This window comes from Cervus elaphus, chromosome 29, assembly GCF_910594005.1.
Source record: "Cervus elaphus chromosome 29, mCerEla1.1, whole genome shotgun sequence".
NCBI classification, from domain to species: domain Eukaryota; kingdom Metazoa; phylum Chordata; class Mammalia; order Artiodactyla; family Cervidae; genus Cervus; species Cervus elaphus.
The window spans coordinates 11,134,257-11,155,346 of record NC_057843.1 but is presented as its reverse complement, the minus strand read 5'-3'; the positions used below and the strand labels follow the sequence as shown (position 1 = coordinate 11,155,346).

The 21,090-nt window shown below is 40.5% G+C and overlaps 1 protein-coding gene across 1 annotated transcript in view; it reads left to right on the top strand.

Annotated features, from left to right (window-relative positions):
* ELP3 (elongator acetyltransferase complex subunit 3) overlaps positions 1-21,090 on the top strand; it is a 120,840-nt gene that overhangs the window by 73,527 nt on the left and 26,223 nt on the right. Inside the window, exons 11-14 of the mRNA XM_043890843.1 lie at positions 7,598-7,688; positions 10,260-10,325; positions 12,333-12,560; positions 13,487-13,568. Coding sequence (XP_043746778.1) covers positions 7,598-7,688; positions 10,260-10,325; positions 12,333-12,560; positions 13,487-13,568 — 467 coding nt within the window. The remainder of the gene's footprint in view (positions 1-7,597; positions 7,689-10,259; positions 10,326-12,332; positions 12,561-13,486; positions 13,569-21,090) is intronic.

Genomic DNA, 21,090 nt, shown 5'->3' with positions numbered 1-21,090 from the left:
GAATTTGGATCATAAAGAAGATAGATGGTGCTTTTAATTGAGATAGCTCAAAAAGAAAACTTGATAAATTTTACCTTTCAAACATCTTGGAATGATCTTCTCTTTCCTGGGCAGATATGAAGACTAGGAAACCAACAAAAGCTGTGTTCATGTTCACATAGTATGCTTAACACTTAACAATTTGGTAGCTGTGTTTTGGTAAAACACCTTCGTATCTCTGCATGAAAATGTTACACTCCATTTCCTGCTATTTTTAAAGTTATGTTCAGATATAGCTAGAATATGATATATCTAGACTTCCAGAAAGAAATTTGTATCAAGAGCTCAGTGGTCAAATTTTGAAAGAGAAGTGCTAAGGGAAGTATTAATGGGTAACTCAAGCATTACATGCAAACGTGTACAAGAGAAGGCTGAGTGTTTAGATGGTGTTAAGTGGCTGAGAAACCTTCTGATCTGGGAAAAGAGAATCACAGGTTTTCACTCTGCAGTGTTTCTTCTAGCTTTGGTTTTAAACTCTTTGAATAGTTCTGAAAATGTAGAAAACTGATATGGTCCAGAAGTACAACTGAGCACCCTCTCTCTGTTCATTTGAAAGCAGTTGGTTATGTCTTGCTGTAAAGAAACCATCGGCAAAGGAAAAAGCCTCCTCCCAGGGTGTTTAATCCAGGGGATTTTAATAATTATAGTTTATTTTTGTTTTAAATCATAGTAAAGGAAAATCGTGTGTCTTTGTGTTCTGTGCCTTTAGAAAATCTGGCTTATTCCTATGTAGGTTCACCTAGTGTCAGCTTCTGCTAATTACAGACAATTTGCTTAGTGTTGACTCGTGAATCTAAACTCATACATGGAGAAGAAGTTTCTAGGAATTATTTTCTGGGCAGGTATCAGAAGAATTGAACAAAGGAAGGAAAGCGGGAAGGAAGATATTTCAAGTAAAAACAATGTTTTATACTTGTCTTTTTAAAAAAATGACAATTTACTGTTACATTACCTGATAATTTTTTAATTGGCCATTTTCCTCACCCCACCTACCCCTCCTTTTTCTTTCTTAGCTATTTTACAGTTTAAATTTTATGACAGTTGAGTCAGTAACATCTAACTGGGTGTTTTTATGAAGTAGCACCCCAATGAATCATTCTGTATTGCAGCACGAAAGAGTGGAGGCAATGATTAAATGTCGAATTCTCTCCAGACACATGATGGAGCCACATTAAACTGCCGCTGCCCACAGGCTATTTGACAGCTGTCTGCCTTGATGTGACTTTTAAATCACTGTGAAGCATTAGAATAGAATACCAATTTGCAACCAAAAGATGTTTCTGAAATGTGAGGAACTTCAGACCAAAAAAAGCTCTAGACATCACTTTGAAAGACTTTTGATGAGCAATTGCAAATATTAGTACCTCTAAGCTTGACAGGTTACCTATTGAAATAGAAAAGTGAATATTCCTGAATGGAGTATCTCTTCAAGCCAAGAAAATGAAACTAGACTGAAATTGAAAAACCTAAAAATAATTGAAACTCCCACCTAGATGAATGTAGCAAAGTCAGAGGGTCTATAATCTTACCTGGGCTTTGAAGTCCTGGAAGTCTGGAAGAGTGTTTGTTTATTATTCCAGGTTGCTTTATATACTGTGTTGCACATAGAAGATGCTCAATGTATATAGAACTCTCTCTCTCTTCATTTTCAGTGAAAATAAAATTTTATCTCTGAAAGTGGAGATGGCCACATATCTATTCCCTAATGAGGAAAAACTTTCATCTGGTACACTCCAGTCATTTCACTGCCAAAGCCTGTTAAAGCCATGTTGCATTTTGTAGTGACAGACATGAATGTAGGGACATTTATGAACTGTAAGAATCCTTGTAAAGCCCTGTGTTACCAGGTTTGCACTGACTTGTATTTTGGGGTAGCTAGTCCCAGCTTCAAGGGATGTGCAGCCTTGTAGTCTCCTAGGCCTTTAACTTGGCTTAATGCTCTGTTCTCATTATCTTGAAATCATTAATGATTTTTCTAAGAAGAGACCCTCTGTTCTCATTTTGCACTTGACACCATAAATGATTAATCAGCCCTGCTGGTAATTCTGTGTTTCCCTCTAAAGTTCTGCTTAATAGCACTACATGGTAAAACCTAATCCTCAGAGAATGTACTTGTAGTGAACATTTTAGTGTGTCTTTTAAGAGGACTGGTACGTTATTAAACTAGTTTGTAGAGCCCGTCTTCCTTTGCCTTCACCTCCCCTTCCCATCGTCACCAGCGGAGGAACACCCCAGAGGTGCTGACACCTCTTACGGGGAGTAAGAGTGTGATTGCACAGGTGGCAGACAGTAGTTGGGAGGTTGGTTGCATTGAGCAAATGATTGTTGTTTGGTTTAGCAAACACATAAGTATACCAAAACTAAGAGAGCCAGACTTTTCACTGAAGGGATTTACAAGCACTGAAAAGTAGAAAGCTGAAAAGAACACTGAGCACTGGGTTAGAATTGTAATTATCAGCTTTTTAAATTGATATATAGATTTAGATATGTGTATTGTTGTTTTCAGTTGCTGAGTTGTGTCCAACTCCTTGTGACGTCATGAACCGGAGTGCACCAGGCTTCCCTGTCCTTCACTGTCTCCTGAAGCTTGCTCAAACTCATGTCCATTGAGTTGGTGATGCCATCGAACCATCTCATCCTCTGCTGCCCCTTTCTCCTGCCCTCAGTCTTTCCCAGAATCAGGGTCTTTTCCAATTAGTCAGCTGTTCACATCAGGTGGCCAAAGCACTGGAGTTTCAGCATCAGCCCTTCCGATGAACTCAATTCCTTTGAATTCCAATCAACTCAATTCTGAGTTTATTTCCTTTAGCATTGACTGTTTGATCTCCTTGCAGTCCAAGGACTCTAAAGAGTCTTCTCCAGCACCACAATTTGAAAGCATCAATTCTTCGGCACTCAGCCTTCTTTATGGTCCAACTGTCACATCCATACATGACTACTGGAAAAACCATAGCTTTGACTATATAGACCTTTGTCAGCAAAGTAATATCTCTGTTTTTTAGTATGCTGTCTAAGTTTGTCATACCTTTCCTTCCAAGGAGCAAGTTTCTTTTAATTTTACTGCTGCAGTCACCATCCACAGTGATTTTGGAGCCCAAGAAAACAAAATCTATCACTGTTTCCACTTTTTCCCCTTTTATTTGCCATGAAGTGATAGGACTGGATGCCATGATCTTAGTTTTCTCAATGTTGAGCTTTAAGCCAGCTTTTTCACTCTTCTCTTTCACCTTCATCAAGAGGCTTGTTAGTTCCTCTTTGCCTTCTGCCATTAGGTTCTTGTCATCTGCATATCTGAGGTTATTGATATTTCTCCTGGCAGTCTTGATTCCAGCTTGTGATTCATCCAGCCTGCCATTTTGCATGTTGTACTCTGCCTAGAAGTTAAATAAGCAGGGTGACAGTGTACAGCCTTCCGTACTCCTTTCCCAGTTTGGAACCAGTTTGTTGTTCCATGTCCAGTTTTAACTGTTGCTTCTTGACTTACAGGTTTTTCAGGAGGCAGGTAAGGTGGTCTGGTATTCCCGTCTCTTTAAGAATATTCCACAGTTTGTTGTGATCCACATAGTCAAAGGCTTTGGCATAGTCAATAAAGCAGAAGTAGATGTTTTCCTGGAACTCTCTTGCTTTTTCGATGATCCAACAGATGTTGGCCATTTGATCTCTTGTTCCTCTGCCTTTTCTAAACCCAGTTTGTACATCTGGAAGTTCACAGTTCATGTACTGTTGAAGCCTGGCTTGGAGAATTTTGAGCGTTACTTTGCTAGCGTATGAGATGAGTGCAATTGTGCAGTAGTTTGAACATTCTTTGGCATTGCCTTTCTTTGGGATTGGAGTGAAAACTGACCTTTTCCAGTCCTTTGGCCACTGCTGAGCTTTCTAAATTTGCTGGCATATTGAGTGCAGCATTTTCACAGCATCATCTTTTAGGATTTGAAATAGCTCAACTGGAATTCCATCACCTTCACTATCTTTGTTCATAGTGATGCTTCCTAAGGCCCACTTGACTTCACACTCCAGGATGTCTGGTTCTAGGTGAGCGATCACACCATCGTGGCTATCTGTGTCATTAAGATCTTTTTTGTATAGTTCTCCTGTGTATTCTTTTCACCTCTTCTTAATATCTTCTGCTTCTGTTAGGTCCATACCATTTCCGTCCTTTATGGTGCCCATCTTTGCATGAAATGTTGCCTTGATAGCTCCAATTTTCTTGAAGTCTTTCTCTAGCCTTTCCCATTCTGTTGTTTTCCTCTATTTCTTTGTATTGTTCCCTTAAGAAGGCTTTCTTGTCTCTCCTAGCTATTCTCTGGAACTCTGCATTCAGCTGGATATGTATCTTTCTGTTTCTCCTTTCCCTTTCACTTCTCTTCTCAGCTATTTGTAAGGCCTCCTCAGACAACCACTTTGCCTTCTTGGATTTCTTTTTCTTTGGGATGGTTTTGGTCACTGCCTCTGTACAGTGTTACAAACCTCTGTCCATAGTTCTTCAGGCACTCTGCCTATCAGATCTAATCGCCTGAATATATTCGTCACCTTCACTGTATAATCTTAAGGTATTTGATTTAGGTCTGACCTGAATGGCTTAGTGGTTTTCCCTAATTTCTTCAATTTAAACCTGAATTTTGCAATAAGGAGCTCATGATCTGAGCCAGTCAGCTCCAGGTCTTGCTTTGTTGACTGTATAGAGTCTCCATCTTCATCTGCAAAGAATATTGTCAGTCTAATTTCAGTATTGACCGTCTGGTGATGTCCATGTGTAAAGTCATCTCTAAAGGCATACCTCAGTAATAATGAGCACAGTGAGTGCCCAGATCTTGTTTTAAATACCATGCTCCAGTGAAAGGAAGCAGGACTGCTTGGGTAAATGGCCAGTTCTCGGGCGGGGGCAGCAAACATGTGAGATGAGCCTGGAGCACCCTGTTCCAGAAAGTAAGGAAATACTCAAAGAATGTTGCAGATATGTCGGAAGGACCCAGAAGCCAGCCTAAGTGCATGCCTACTGGCCACATCTAATTTAAGCAACAAAATAATGTTGATACCAGACTACAACTGGTTGAATAAAATAGGAATCTATGAGTTTATAAATTAGAGAAGGGAACATGCTTCCTTAAAATATAAGCTCAACTAATGCAGAAGAGATGGTAGAAATAATCACCAGTGACGGCTGTTGTAGGGCAGGTGATGTAGGAAGGAGTCGGCAGCAGATGCTAGACTGGTGGTCGGAGGCCGGTGAGGAACAGGATGGTGGCTTGGCGTTTGTTCTGTCTCAGCTCTCATTCTGTGACAGATATCCTTCAACAATCCACCTAATAACAGCTTTTTCACACTTTGTGCTTTTTGTTGATTTTATTGTTTAAAATGTCCCCCGTGCATAGTGTTCCTAAGCACAAGAAGATGGTGATGTGTCTTACAAAGAAAACGGATGTGTTAGATAAGCTTCATCGCAGCATGAATCTTAGTGTTGTTGGCCATATACAGCGTTAATGAATGAATTCTGTGTTAAAGTGTCTTTGAACAGAAACACAGAACAAAGTGATATGTTGATCAGTGGAAGAAAATGAACTGAAAGCTGATAGGCAGCTAACCCTCCGTGTTTCATAGGAGCAGTGCTTCCATATTTGCTCATTCAGTGTTCAGGGCACATTATCAGACTTCACTGCAATGAATAACAAGAGTCAAATGTATCTCACGAAATGGGTGCTAACTGGTTGCCATTGACATTATCAGATTAATTTCATATCACATATAACAGTGTTTTACTTTGTTGTGAAACTACATATATTTGTGAGTAATTTAATAGAATGTTGTCCAGTCGCTAAGTTGAGTCCAACTCTTTGCCACCTCGTGGACTGCAGCACACCAGGTTTCCCTGTCTTTCACTATCTCCCGGAGTTGGCTCAAACTCATGTCCATTGAGTCGGTGATGCTACCCAACCATCTCATCCTCTGCCTCGCTCTTTTCTTCTTGCCTTCAGTCTTTCCCAGAATCAGGGTCTTTTCCAATGAATCAGTTCTTCGCATCAGGTGGCCAAAGTATTGGAGTTTCAGCTTCAGCATCAGTCCTTCCAATAAATATTCAGAACTGATTTCCTTTAGGATGGACTTGTTGGAAGGAATTACAGTTCCAAAGAAAGAAAGTTTATTTTACTAAAAAGTATAAGTAAAGCATAGATATTAACTAATCACTCTAAAATATGTTTTTATATGTCACTTTGAACTCCCTGGTATGTCATTCTCTTAAAGAATTTTGGCTTATCATTGCTTTATAGTTGCTTCCAGAGTCTATTTATTACATGTAGTTTTTAATGCTAATTGATTAGCTTTTGATACTTTTGAATAAGTGGGGAATATCTTATTAGAATCAAATGGTGAATTAGCTAATTGTATTTACTAATGTTTGAAGGGATAAGTGAAAAGAGAAGGAAAAGACTCAAGTTGATTCAAAAGCAAAAATGAGAAAACAAGATAATTGATGTATCCTTCAAGTCATGCTTCTAACCCACCAAATATTAGACAAAACAAATTGGGGGCTTGTCTTTAAATAGGAGATCTGCTAAGCATATTCTTACTTCAGATTTTTTTTTCTTTTTTTTTTTTTTAGCTATTTTGTGTTAAGATACTGATTTTTATCTAGAAGGTCTATTGAGGGCTACTAAAATGAAGCTCATAATTTCAACTTCTGATCAAAGTTTCCTTGTTGCCTGGCACTTAACACTATATTAATGCCAGGAAATAAATTTTATCTACTTTATCTTTAGGCAAGTTCTTATTCCCTTCTAATGACGCTGTTGTGCTCAGTGACACAGTGGTGTCCAACTCTGCAGCCCCATGGACCTTAGCCACTCAGGCTCCTCTGTCCATGGAATTTTCCAGGCAAGAATACTGGAGTGGGTTGCCATTTCCTCCTCCAGGGGATCTTCTGGACCCAGGGAATGAACCCGAGTCTCCTGAGTCTCCTGCATTGGCAGGCGGGTTCTTTACCACTAGCGCCACCAGGAAAGAGTCACTTCTAATTTAGACTTTTAGGAAACGGAGAGGGGGAAATATATTCTTTGAGACCAGTTGTCATCTCGGCCAGGCTTTTAAGCTTCCTGGCTACTTGTCATTCAGCAACTCTACGGGAAAGTGTTTATAAGCTATAAATAAGTGCGTTAATAATTTTTATTTCTTCTCTTTTAAACAAATTCAATTTTGTAAAACAACAGCAACAATAATTTTATTTCCTGTTTAGTATAGCTGTCTCTTCAGCCAAAAATCATTACTCATGGTTATTGGATATTTGTTTTGTATTTAGTAATCTTAAAAAGTGATTTCATCAGGTATTTCTTAAGAAAACCCTGCGTGATTGGTGAAAATCATAATTTCATAGATGGAAAAACTGGGAGGTAGACAAGCTGTGAATCTGCTTTCCAGTTAGAATGTTCAGCCTCTGTTTTCTTGGTCTGTTTTGTAGGGTTTTTTTGAGGGGGGAAGGGTAGTTCTCCTTTTTTAAAAAATTATCCCTGCCTTCCTGTTTTAGAGAGTAACATATTTTGCAATATCTGATGTTTTTCTCCTGCAGAGATATTCCAATGCCCTTAGTCAGCTCAGGAGTGGAGCACGGTAACTTGAGAGAGCTGGCATTTGCAAGAATGAAAGACCTCGGAATACAGGTAAGAGTCTGACCGTAACTGCAGAGATCAAAGTAATCTCAGACATGAAAACCTGTGGTGCTATCACCTGATAAACTTACAGGTCTGGTCAAAGAGCTTTCATGCATTGAAGCCCTTCTTTCTGTACAGCATGTTGAAGCTGAAGTAGTGGTTCCACAGTCTGCATCCCATCCCTACACCCCTCTGCTTTCTCCTAAAAGAGTGTGGGTTTGTCAATTTACTGGTTGTTTTCTCTTGCCTACTGAAATTGCCAACTATGTGTTCAGCTCCTTTTTTAGAAAACCTCTTTTCTTTTGAAATACTGAGTGTTTGATTCTTGACCAGTGGTTATAGACAAATACAACCTTTGAAGAAACAAGGATGACGTGCTAAAATAATTACTGATGTTATTGTCCAGATATACCACTCTCCCTTGCCCCGCCGTGCCCCTGTGTCTTTTCATTTGCTTTTTTATTTCAGAAATATTTACTAAGCACCTCTTTTCTGCTTTCCATTGAAGTACAAAGAGCCCAGGAATCTGCAGTTTTAACAGGCTCTGTGGATGATTTTGAAGTCACGATATGGTTTAAAACTCAGTGCCCTAGGAGCTATTTCTCAGAGCTGCTAAGAGGAAAGGCCAGGGGACTTCTAGGCCTGAGCCTACATCCTGGCCTCTGCTTTGAGCTTCTGATTCTCTTGGTCTGGTACGGAGCTGAGGGAGGTTGTAACACGCAGTGTAGACATGGACCACTCTTTGAAAGGCATTGTTTTAAGGACTACATATCATGTTTGTGGACATACCCGAAACATTTTGTCCTCTTAGTTGATTTGTTATAAAGAAGTTTTTCTTTTCTTTCTTTTTTTTTTTTTTCCAAAAAACTGTCTAGAGTTTGTAAACATTATTGGCTTATTCTACCAAAATAATAATAATAATAATTTAAGTTCTAGAAAAACAGCAACTGTATGTACAGTAATTGTTGTTATTTAGTTGCTTGGTCATGTCTGACTCTTTGTGACCCCATGAACTATAGCTAGCCAGGCTCCTCTCTCCATGGGATTTCCCAGGCAAGAATACTAGCGTGGGTTGCCATTTCCTTCTCCAGGGGATCTTCCTGACCCAGGGATTGAACCCAAGTCTCCTGCGTTGGCAGGCAGTTTCTTTACCACTGAGCCACCAGGAAAGCCCCATGTACAGTAATGAATAGCCCCAACAAGTATGTGACTGCTCTGCTCCCTGGTCCCCAGCTGTCCCAGTTCTTCAGCTCCTCCTTCTCTTGGCCTTGTTAGCCTAATAACCTCATCATCCAGCCATCATCTTTAACCCTGTACCCCTCTTAAACCTTGATAGCCTCTCATAAAGTAATCTAGCATTGAGTCTCAAGACTGGAATTCAGTCATAGCCAAAAGTTATCTAGTTTACCTAGGCAGTGTCTTTACTAGAAAATAAGGACACCCCAATCTCTTTCGTAAAAAGCATTCCCCTCCCCTCCAAGAAAGGACAAAAGCAGACAAGTGTTCTTTAGGAGCATGTGATATGGGTTCCCAGGGCATGGAAGTAGCTTAGTTTTTCTAGAACTGAATGATGAGCTCTTATTTTTCTCGTGAAATTCTCTCCATATATACACCAAATACACTATTAGTAGTATGGCTGCAAGACATCATCAGCTTTCCTAGGGTGATCTTTTCTCACCAATGGAAAGTGTTAGAATCTTGGAAATAAGTTCTATGGTTTGTTCTATAGGGGAAAGTACAGCATAGGACAGATAATAGTCACTGTGAGGATTTTGTAATTATAAGTGTCAGGCTTCACAGCCTGCACACTGGGTCGTGGAGTGGAAGCGAGAGTTCCATCCTGTAGCTTGGCCGTGCACACATCCACAGGCAACTTTGTGGTTCCTGGGATATTCAGAGAGCCAGTCTGCCACCATGACACCACATTCAGACTGTATAGTAATAAAAGCTCAAGGTTCTTTCTTTCCTCTCCTTCCTTGCATTCCTTCCTCCCTCCCATCCTTTATTCCACAGAGCCCTTCTCTGCAAAAGATAGCAGTCTTAGTTTCCCTCTTTCTGACATTTCTAAAATTTGATACAAATATGGTGATGCTAAAAACATTAACTGCTATAAAGTGGTGAAAGTTTTCAAACATTAGGAATTCAATTGTTACTCTTCTATAGATATAGTTGGGGATTGCACTTTCAGTTACAGTTATATCTTCTGGGTAAAACTATGTTCAAATTTTTAGGAGGTATGTTCTTTATGTTCAATATTATGTATCAATCTCCTTTGGATTCTAAACTCATTTTAAAAACAATACAGTGCTAACTTCATATATTTCCAGTTTTGTTTTCCCCATCTTCATATTTATTAAAAATGGCTTTGTTTTTAAATTCAGTTCTTTTATCTCAATGTAAATTATGTCCAGATGTAATTTTGAGCCCAGAATTTGGTGGAGAGGTTTCAGTAAAAATTGTATTAGTGACCAGTTTTATATTTGCCTCCCCTTCCCTCTTTCTTTTCTTTCTATTTTTTCCCCATTCCTCCCTCCCTCCTTCCTCCCCTTTCTTCATTTCTTTGCTTTGTTTTTTTCACAGTGTCGTGACGTGAGAACCAGAGAGGTTGGAATCCAAGAAATTCATCACAGAGTCCGGCCATACCAGGTCAGTGTCCTCATTTTATAGAGATGAGGTCCCGTCCATTACTCCTTGTCAGGCCTGGGCCTGTACCTGCTCATGTATCATGCTGTGTTTAGTTGCTCTGTCGTGCCCGACTCTGAGACCTCATGGACTGTAGCCTGCCAGGCTCCTCTGTCCATGGGGATTCTCCAGGCAAGAATACTGGAGAGAGTTGCCATGCCGTCTTCTAGGGGCTCTTCCCAACCCAAGGATCAAACCCAGGTCTCCCACATTGCAGACGGATTCTTTACTGTCTGAGCCGCCAGGGAAGCCCAAGAAAACTGGAGTGGGTTGCCTATCCCTTCTCCTGGAGAACTTCCCGACCCAGGAATTGATCTGGGGTCTCCTGCATTGCAGGCAGATTCTTTACCAGCTGAGCTACCAGGGAAGCCCTATAGTTAGAACCAAAACCAAACTCTCAAAGTTAATGAATAAACTAAGAGTAAAGAGTCATTGAGAATCAGGTCAAGTCAGCAAAGCCAGATATGAAGGTCACTCAACACTAGAAGGGGCCAGGTTAGGAAGATCAGGTTGGAACTTCATTATAGATCAATACTATTCTGCAGGACTTTCTGCAGTGTTGGAAATGTCCTGTCATCTCTGCCACCTAATATGGAGTCAGCTACCAGTCACATTTGACAGTTAAGCACTTGAAAGGTGGCTAGTGCAAAGAAGGACTTACTTTTTAATTTTATTTAATGTCACAGTGTCAAAGAATTCAAATATAAATAGGCAGATGTGACTAGTGGCTACCTTCAGGTAAAACTGAGTGGCATGTGCTTATCTCTGTGTGCAACTGTTGAGTTATTGCCCATTGGTGGTAATCAGGTGAAGAGATCACCCTCATCAACAGGGTTTCCATAAAACATATTTTTCATGAATTAACTTCTCTCCGATAACGTCATCGTGTTAGCTATCTGCCAGCTTTTTCTGTGGAGGTTCTCTTTCCTGTGGGAGCCTCTTTGAGAAAGGCTAGAAGAGATGAGATCTGCAGCTGATATTTCTCTTCTGAAAATGAACTGACAGTTTTCACATCGCAGACCTTTTAAGGAAAAAGAAGACCCTGGCACAGTTAGTTCTTCTGCCAGATTCTTGTGCAGTCCAGTCACTCAGCAAACAAGAAGCTGCAGAGGAATGTCAGTGTCAATCTGACTGTTCACCCCACTGTGGGCCCAATCTGCCCGTTTTTGGAGTGCATCTGAGTGTAACCATGCCCACATACGTAGCTTTCTCTGTGTGTCAATGGCTTAATATTTGTGCAGAGTACAAGAGCCACTTGAGCAGGATGCAAAAGTTGAATCACCATGTAGAGTGCTGACAAAAGCTTTCCCTAAAACCCTTCTCTGGTGACTGTATTTTCTTTAACCTGTTAATCTCACAGTTAGGCATACTGTTGGGTTGGCCAAGAAGTTTTTTGGGTTTCTCCATAACATCTTACGAAAAAACCCAAATGTACTTTTCAGTCAACCCAATATTTTAAAGGTCCTGTGGGATAGGGATACTTTTTCTTAAAATCCCATCAAGGAATGAGACCAACACATTTTTCCCCAAAAAAAGCAGGTTTTAGTGGAAGAGGTGAAGACTAAAAAATCATTGAGTATCTGACAGTTCTGGGACCCAGGGGTGCTCCCAAGAACTACATATGCATAACGTATAATTTTACCTTAGAGACTTTTCATAGAGGCTGAGAGATTTAAATCCATGGAACTATTAACTGAGCCAAACCCTGTAAGAATCTTAAGGTTAATGAGGTTCAAATATTTATAAAATGGTAAAACAGTTTTCCTCTTACATCTTCTATAGACAAGGCACAAATTCTCATTTATAGTCAGTGCTATTGAGAGGAGACAAGTAAAAAGAAATGTAATTTGTGATTATTTATTCCCTATCCATAACTATAGATATTAGTTTAAATATATATAATTATAGAAATGTACTTTGTTCTCTAATTCTTTTTTGAAAAAAGTTTTGTGTGTCTTTTTATTGAAACAGGTTGAATTGGTGAGAAGAGATTATGTTGCAAATGGAGGCTGGGAAACCTTCTTATCCTATGAAGACCCAGATCAGGACATCTTGATTGGCCTCCTGAGATTGCGGAAGTGTTCAGAGGAGACATTCCGTTTCGAATTGGTTGGGGGCGTGTCCATAGTCCGAGAGCTGCACGTGTACGGAAGCGTGGTCCCTGTAAGCAGTCGGGATCCCACTAAATTTCAGCATCAGGTATTCTGGACTGCATTTCTGTTTGACTGTGGTTAAGAAGTTGCTCAAAGGAGGAAAAGAGAAAAGGGATGGGGCTGGGGGGAGAGGGAGGACAGAGAAGAAGAAAAGGAAGAGCAGAGGAGAAAGGAAAGTGTAGAAATAGAGGAACCAACATTACTGTTGTTCAGAGAGGTTTTCTCTTTAAATTGTACCCTTTTGGGCATGAGGGAGGGGAAGAGAGACGAATTGAGACTCAATCAAGTGGAATATAATAATAGACTGAACCATAGGAAATTGCTATTTTTGAAAGTCAGAAATGATCTAATACCAGCAATTTTGTGTGATTCAGCTATTTTGGAATCGAAGGAGATGATAATGTGAAAGAAGCATTTATGAAATTTTAAAGCACTTTGTCAACGCAAGCTAAGAGATAGTGGCATGCTACTCTGCTCCCCCAAACAACCTAAACAAATAACCACTTTTTTTCACTTTCAGGAGAGCAAGTTAAAACTGCTAATGGTGGATCTAGCATTAAACCCCCAAATAGATGATTTAAGAATATTGCCTGGTTTCCAAAAGCCTTTTGGAAACTGAAAGGGTGACTAATAATACAAGATTAGATGCTCCAGACTTTCATCACCTGGAGATTGCCTAGAACTTGTTTAAAAAGTGACAGAAATTGACAGGCAATTCCTCCCTTGCTGTGACTAGATTACATCATCCACAAAATACCTTGGGATGGCTTTTGTTGCAGAGTTATTCCTAGTCTGCCACTGAGTACTTCTGGTATAACTGAATCATTTCTTTTCTTATGCCTATAAATGGGTTTTTGTCATTCTTTTAAAGAGTTTAGCAGCTACTAAATATCAGCCTTCCTGTTTTATGGACCCCTCTTAATGACTTCTCTCCTTCTCAGTTCCCTAACCCCCTTTATTGCTTCTTTGTAGGGCTTTGGCATGCTCCTGATGGAGGAAGCAGAACGAATAGCCAGAGAAGAACATGGATCTGGGAAAATAGCTGTTATATCAGGTAACTGGGGGTAGGCATAGGGGGAGGGCAAAGTTCATGATTCATTTACATTATTAACTTGGTACCACAATTAAAAGTATCCCAGGCTGTTGCAGGGAGGGGGACCCCTTCCAGGACCCAAGAGTGCGCTTTTGTCTGACACTGGGAAATCAGTTGTCCAAGGAGACACACATGCTGACAAAGCAACAGACTTTATTGGGAAGGGGCGCCCAGGTGGAGAGCAGAAGGGTAAAGAACCAGGAGGACTGCTCAGCCACGTGGCTCACAGTCTCAGCTTTCATGGTGATGGGATTAGTTTCCAGGTTGTCTCTGGCCAGTCGTTCTGACTCAGGGTCCTTCCTGGTGGTACATGCACTGCTCAGCATAGATGGATTCCAGCGAGAAGGATTCTGGGAGTTTGGTAGGACATATGAACTGGCGTCTCCACTCTGCTTTTGGCCTTTCCCAAGTTCTTTCAGTTCATGGTAGTTTGTTATTTCCACATTCCTTATCAGGACCTCCTATTTAAGAGAACTCATGCAAGTGGTTACTATTCAGGCCTGGCCAGGGTGGGCAGTTTTAGTCACTGGTTCCCCTAACAAGTTCTCTGTTGCCTCTGTTTATGATTATTATGTTCAGAATTGGGTAGAGCCGAATAGGGAAAGACTGGTGGTCCTCTGGCACAAAGAAATTTCCTGTAAGCGGTCAGGCGGAATGGAGCTTGCAGACACTCTTTGGTGGCAAGATGAGTAATCTGTACTCTCTTTCCTCATGGCCTCTCCTATCTCCTCATGTGCCCTATCTTCATGGTCACCCTCCTGTACCCTATCTCCTCATGGTCTCTTGTGCTTCGTTGCCCAGTTACTCTGTCTGGGAAAATGAAATTAGATGAATGAATCTAAGAAAATCATAAGATGTGGTAATTGTCAGTATTGTTCAGAAAATTAAAATAGAACCTCGTTGCTAGTACAAGATGTTTCAAGCCAGAGTTCCTTACTCCTTAAAAATTGTTTTCAATGACTTTGTTCCTGGGGAACAGATTTCTTCCTCTGTTTGGAAGCATTCTGCTTAACCTCACCTAGGACATCAGGTGATTGGGGAAGTGGGTGTGAAAAGTTAAGTCTGGTGTAAGTGGAGCAAAAAATAACATGACTACACCCATTCACTCGTACTCTTCAGCGTCATACCCTTACAGAATCTGCTGTTCTCAATAAGCAGCTAACGTGGTGAAAGCCCTGATCAAGATTCAGCCTACTTTTCCCTCCAGCATTATTAAATGAAACTTCAAAAAAAAAAAAAAAGTTGTTGCCAATCAATAAATCGATACCTTTGCCCAGATTTTAATGATTACAGTTATGAACATGTAATGACCCAGGCTCACTTAATCGATCATTTAATCTGGCTGTGGTTTTTGGCATTTTCCAGACAGATTAATAAAGCATTTTTTAATACTGCTAGCTCTCTCTATTTTTCTGTGTTACCTGGAATATTGTTTATTGACGTGTAGGTGATTTACAGTGTTGTTCTAGCTTCTGCTATACGGCAGAATGACTCAGTCACATACACACATATGTTATTTTTTATATTCTTTTCCACTATGGTTTATCCCAGGTTATTGAATATAGTTCCCTGTGCTATGCAGTAGGACCTTGCTGGTTATCTATTCTAAATGTGACCGTTCACATCTACCAGCCCCACACTCCAGTCTACCCCTCTACCTCGCACCTTGGCGGCCACAAGTCTATTCTTTGTGTTTTTTCTGTTACCTTAAACCCTCTAAAGAGTTGGGAATTAAATGAAGCTCACCTGATCGGTGCCAGTATTTGTAAGCAAAAAAGGTTTACTTCTCAATTGTTCAGCTTGTGGTTGACAAGAAGTCAACCTTCCCTGGTGCCAGGAAAGGGCCAGACTGACTCAGAGCTCATTATACGTGTGCATCTGTGCATCACCTAAAATTTCAGCTGGCCTCTTCTGCCAGCAAACTGTCAGGGTTTTCAGTAGTACAGGGCTTTCCAAGCCTTACTGGTTTGTGAATCATCTGGAGATCTTGTTAAAGTGCAGATTCTGACTCGTTGGGTCTGGGTTGGAGCCTGAAGGCCTAGGTGTCTAACCGGCTCCTGGTAAGACCATTCTGATTGTCTTCAGACCACACTTTGAGTAACAGGGCTTTAGTATTCTCTTCCAAATGTAGTATTCTGTTTCAGATCACTAAGGTAAAGGTATTCTCTGTGACCCTGGCAGTGCCTGCATTCCCAAAGTCTGACATGCAGCTGTGTGATTTTCTGGCATCTGTGGGAACCTGATGAATTTTAAAACTGAAGGGCATCTGCATTCTATCACTTCTCTGCATTAGTTAATTTGCCTTCATGCTATCTATCTCTTTTTTGAAATGTTATATGCAGAGAGGAGCCTCTGACTCGCCCAGGGACACATTCAGTTACCTGTAAGAACCTCAGTTTCTGGTTTTTGAACAGTGTCTTACTAAGTAGAAATCAGCATCTGTGCTCTTTCTAGGTTATTATTCCAATCTGAATAATAGCTCAATTCAGATCATCTGCTTGTTGAACTTTTAAAATAACAAGAAGAGACTTGCTAAAAAATAACAGGGAAGAATCTTTCCCATTATTAGCTGTCACAGGTAGACTACTGGATTTCTGTACGGGGGTTTCTCTTGGTCAGCAGGTTTTTACAGGAGCAGCCCTGGAAACGTGTTCTTGATACTCAGGTGAGTGCTGTGGGAGGAAGTGGTGCTTCCTGTCTCTGATCTGTGAGCCCTCACCAGTGCCCTGGACTGAAGAATCCAACCAGGGCCTTGACTTTCTGTTTGACCCAAGATCTGATCCCCCTTCAGATGAAAACATGAAGAACATTTACTCCCTGTGTGATGCATCGTATCTCTCTAATTTAGTAACATATTAGTGTTCTATTTGAGTTTCTGAATCAGACACCTGAGGTGTCCAGTATTCAGAACTTCAAGGAGGGCAGATTCAAAGTGTTCTTGGTTGGTTGTTTTCCTTCCCTTATTTGTTCAGTTGACTTTGGTCTTCCTGATTTAAGTACAATGCTGTGTGTGTGTGTGTGTGTGCTTTAATTAGTTTTTTTTAAAGAGTCAGTTATTCTCCATAAGTTGATCCTTAGAATGAAAATCTTATGATAGTACTGGTGCTGCATTTATTCCCAGTACTTCATTAGACGTGATGTGTAAGAAGAGACACTTGGCAGGGGCGTTAAGATTCTGTTCCTGTATTGACAGCAGCTCTCCTTGTGATGATCTTGAATAATGTTGCTCGAATCTCCACGGACCTTTATTTCTTTACTAAAAATAAGTGTGTTAGGTTATCATTTGCCATTCTAACAGTCTAGAATTCTGCCCCTTAAATAACTTCATCTCTTTTAGTTCTCAACAAGATCAATTGTGTTTTTACTGGTTTCATATTAAGTAGATTCTTTTATGAAACCATACCAGGAGACCCTTTAATTTCATTCGTAATTAATCTCAGTCTCATGCAGTTTGGGTATTTGATGATAGAAATGATGATAAAGTTTCCCGTAGGTAGCTAATCCTACATGAAGTGGATGCTGGTGACACTTTGTGATCTGTGTCCTACCTTGTTCCCCCACCACCCCCTTTTCCCGACCTTGTCCTTGATTTGTAAATCTATCCTTGTTCTGGTCTGTAGGCTTTGGTATAACTCATACACAGGGGTGGCCTAGATATTCTGTCCTGGCATAACTAGCAGCTTGAAGAAGGGAGAGACAGATCGTTTATCATTCTGGTTACAGTGACTGTAAGAGGCATGCATTTCTGTAGAATTCTTCTAATTACATTCTGATTCATTATGATTTCCCTTTATCTTGCCAGCAGATTGTTTCTGTTACTTGGATTTATAGTCTTTGATTCTGCCTCTGGACAATATGACTAACTACACAGTAGATCTGATTTGAATCACTAGTCAGAAAGACTCCGTATATTCTGTTTTTCCATATTAAAACACAAATTGTTTTTTATTTGTTGTCTCAATATATATTGTTTATAAAAGGTCCATGTTGTGTATTTCACAGCTGATTTATAAAAGATTAACTTGATATCTACATGAGAAAATTGAAAACCCGTTTATCAACGTCAAATGAAACACTGTCTCAAAAAGTGTCTTTTTTTTTTTTTAATATTTATTTGGCTCTGCTGAGTCTTAGTTGTGGCACGTAGGATCTTTGATCTTCCTTGTGGTATGCAGGATCTTTTTTTTTTTTTTTTAAAGTTGGGGTATGTAGCTGTGGAATGTGGGATCTAGTTCCCTGACCAGGTATCAAACGTGGGCCCCCTACATTGGGTATGTGGAGTTTTAGCCCTGGACCACAAGGGAAGTCCCTCAAAGTGACTTTTAAGTTTATTCATTCTGCCTAAGTATATAAAATTGTCTTGGTAAACTGTGTGTTTTCAAATTAACCATCAACTCTAAATGTTAAAGCAATGATGAATTTCTTAATACCAGAATCGCTGCATTTCTGGAGTGTCTCCTGTGTGCGGGTACTCAGGGCTGAGAGGGCAGATTGAGGAAGGAGGAGATGATGCCCTGCCTTTGTAGCACGTGGACCAGAGCAGCCCACTCAGTCTTCACCCTGCAGCTTGTCCATAGCTGCAGAGGAAGACAGGTTTTTCCCTACTTAGACTATTTCTCAACTCAGGATTAGCTGCTTCAGCATGAGAAAATAATCTTTTTCTACATATAAAAATGGGTAAATCAGTAGTGTGAGAATAATCAGCTTATGAAATAATATGCAGGCAGGAAATAATAGTTAATTGCTGCTAAATACCCAAGCAATTAATTAGTCCCTATTAAGTCCAAGTGTTATAGTATCTTTCATCAACTTACTCACGTTGCTTCTATCAACATCCATTTGTTTAAGATGAACAAATCGTATCTACTTGAAAGCCATGATGTTTATCTACTTGGATGATCAGCTTTCTCTCCTTTAAAAATGTTACGATGGAGCAGTTTCTCTTCCCTCTCTTATAGTGTCAAGTGCAGAGATTTATACTGTAGAACCTAACCATAACATTTGAAATGCCATCACTAATAATCACCATGGAAACTGGAGATCTCTGATGTCACACTGCCCGTACCATTTTTGAAAGGGCAAATATAACTGTCAATAGCCACTCTTTAAAAAGCCACTTAATACCCCCAACAAAATGACCTTTTTTCCTTTAGGCAGTTTTGGCTAGGTTTCAGATCCAATCGTGTTCCTTTTTCATTTTGCCAGGCTAATTGCTATGCATCAAGACGGACAGCTATTCCCCAAGCTCCCCCCACTACCTTCGTCATAAGCAGTATCCTATTTGTGTTCTTTCAAGTAGAAAATTAACATGGCCATTGGCCAAGAATTGCACCAGGCTGACGGATCAAACAATGATGATGAGAAATGAGGAAAATATCAGATTGTTTGATGACAGAAATCACTGAAGTCAGAGATCGATAGCCATTTTGTTTCAACCTATTAAAAAGGCAAAGAAGAGGGCAGGGGAGGCGAGTTTAAATATAGGATAACCAGACTGAGTCACTGTGGGGATACGATTGTTCTAGATCATGGGGCGCAGAGTCACACGGCTCTAAAGCCATGTCTGCAGTCCCAACTAGTGAAAAACATCATTGTGCCTGAGACTTATAGCATCTGATATGGCTTCCTGGAACTGAAATGAATGGTCTTGTGCCCCAGAAACACTGATTAACAAAATAATACTTGGGCAAAAAGTAACAATCATTTTGTTTCACTGGCCAGTGTTCCAGGCTGCACATGTCTCCCTCAGTTGGAGGTAAAGGTAGTTTTGTGCTTTGCATTATCATCTAGTTGAAAAAAAGGGTACATTTGTAACTAGATCTGTCTGGTAATGGACTCATAATCATTACTAAAATGCCTGGAAAAGTTTTCCTCATTTTGGCTCACCTATTTGCTAATGGACACAGGAAGCTTGCCAAATGCAAACCAGTTTGGGCCACGTGTGTTAATATAGGACTTCTCAGGAAGGAAGGGAAAAGATTGTTTCATCTTTTCTAACTTCATAATAATTTATCCCTTTACAGTTTTTTCCTAAATTATTCCCTGTATGTAAGTTGATCAGTCGTGTCCAACTTTTTGCAACCCCGTGGACTGTGGTCCATCAGGCTTCTCTGCCCATGGAATTCTCCAGGCAAGAATACTGAAGTGGATAGCCATTTCCTTCTCCAGGGGATCTTTCCAACCCAGGGATCAAACCAGGTCTTCTGCATTGCGGGCATATTCTTCATCATCTGAGCCACCAGGGAAGTCCAAATTATTTCCTGATACTTCCTTAATGAAATGCAAACCGTTAGGATTCTGTATATTCCTCCTCCTCGTTCATTTTGCGACGTTAACAGCAATCATACATAATGCTTTTTTGGTGCGTGTTCCGCTGGGATTGTGCTGTGGTGGTGAATACCTTTCTTTTCAGAAACAGCAGGTACAACATAAAATACTGCTTTACTACAAGAACTTGATTAATTTCAGCATCATTATTAACGAGACTAGCGTTGATGACACAGAATACTCTCTTGCTTGATACCACGTTAGCTAAGTGCTTGCTCAGTGGTGTCTGTGTAGCAGCTGGACTGCGGAGGCGTTGTCGCATAGCTCACTTCAGGACTCTATTCCTTCACTTGATGTTTATTCATTTATTCCTCTATTCATTTATAGACGAATCAGGTACCAGTTATACAGGATATTGTATATTGAGTGCATTGGACCCGTCCCACAGTTGTTGGCATCACATGACTGTATTAATTAATGTTTTTTCAGATATTCCCAAATAGGCCACTAGTCAGCTTCCACTGTTTGGATCTTGCAGGCAACTGAATTTCTGGTGAAGTTTCCTAGGCAGGGGCACTTCCCAGGTGGTGCTGGAGGTAAAGAACCTGCCTCCCAATGAAGGATACATTAGAGACCTGGGTCCAATCCCTGGGTCGGGAAGATCCCCTGGAGAAGGGAATGGCAACCCATCCCAGTATTCTAGCCTGGCGAATCCCATGGACAGAGGAGCGTGGCAGTCCATATGGTTTCACAGAGATGGACACGACTAAAGCAACTTAGCACGCAAGCACCTTGGTCCATGTGTGGTGGGATAACAGGTTCCTAGGCAGAAGCTAGTGATGCCAAGTGGAGATGCCAACATGGGAGCAATAGGATGTAGCAGGCGCTAGTGATCTTCCCAGGTCCACACTGTTGAGTCTTGTGTCGCCAAAACATGTGCCTGAAAGTCTCGCAAGATAACCTTGCTAATTTAGTTGACACACGCACGTTTGTAGACTTTTCCTCCCCATTCTTGTTCCTCTTTGTTTATGGATATTGGGAATGATTGTTTTATACTTCTGCTCTGGTAGAGGAACAGAGTTAGAGTGTATGGTTCCTAAGAATATTCCTGAGTAGTCTAGGAGCTTTGATATAAAGGTTTGCTTTTTTTGTTACATGCTCCACAGGCTCTTTTCTGAGGATGGACACCTTCCTCAGAAGTCTAGCCTGCACTGGT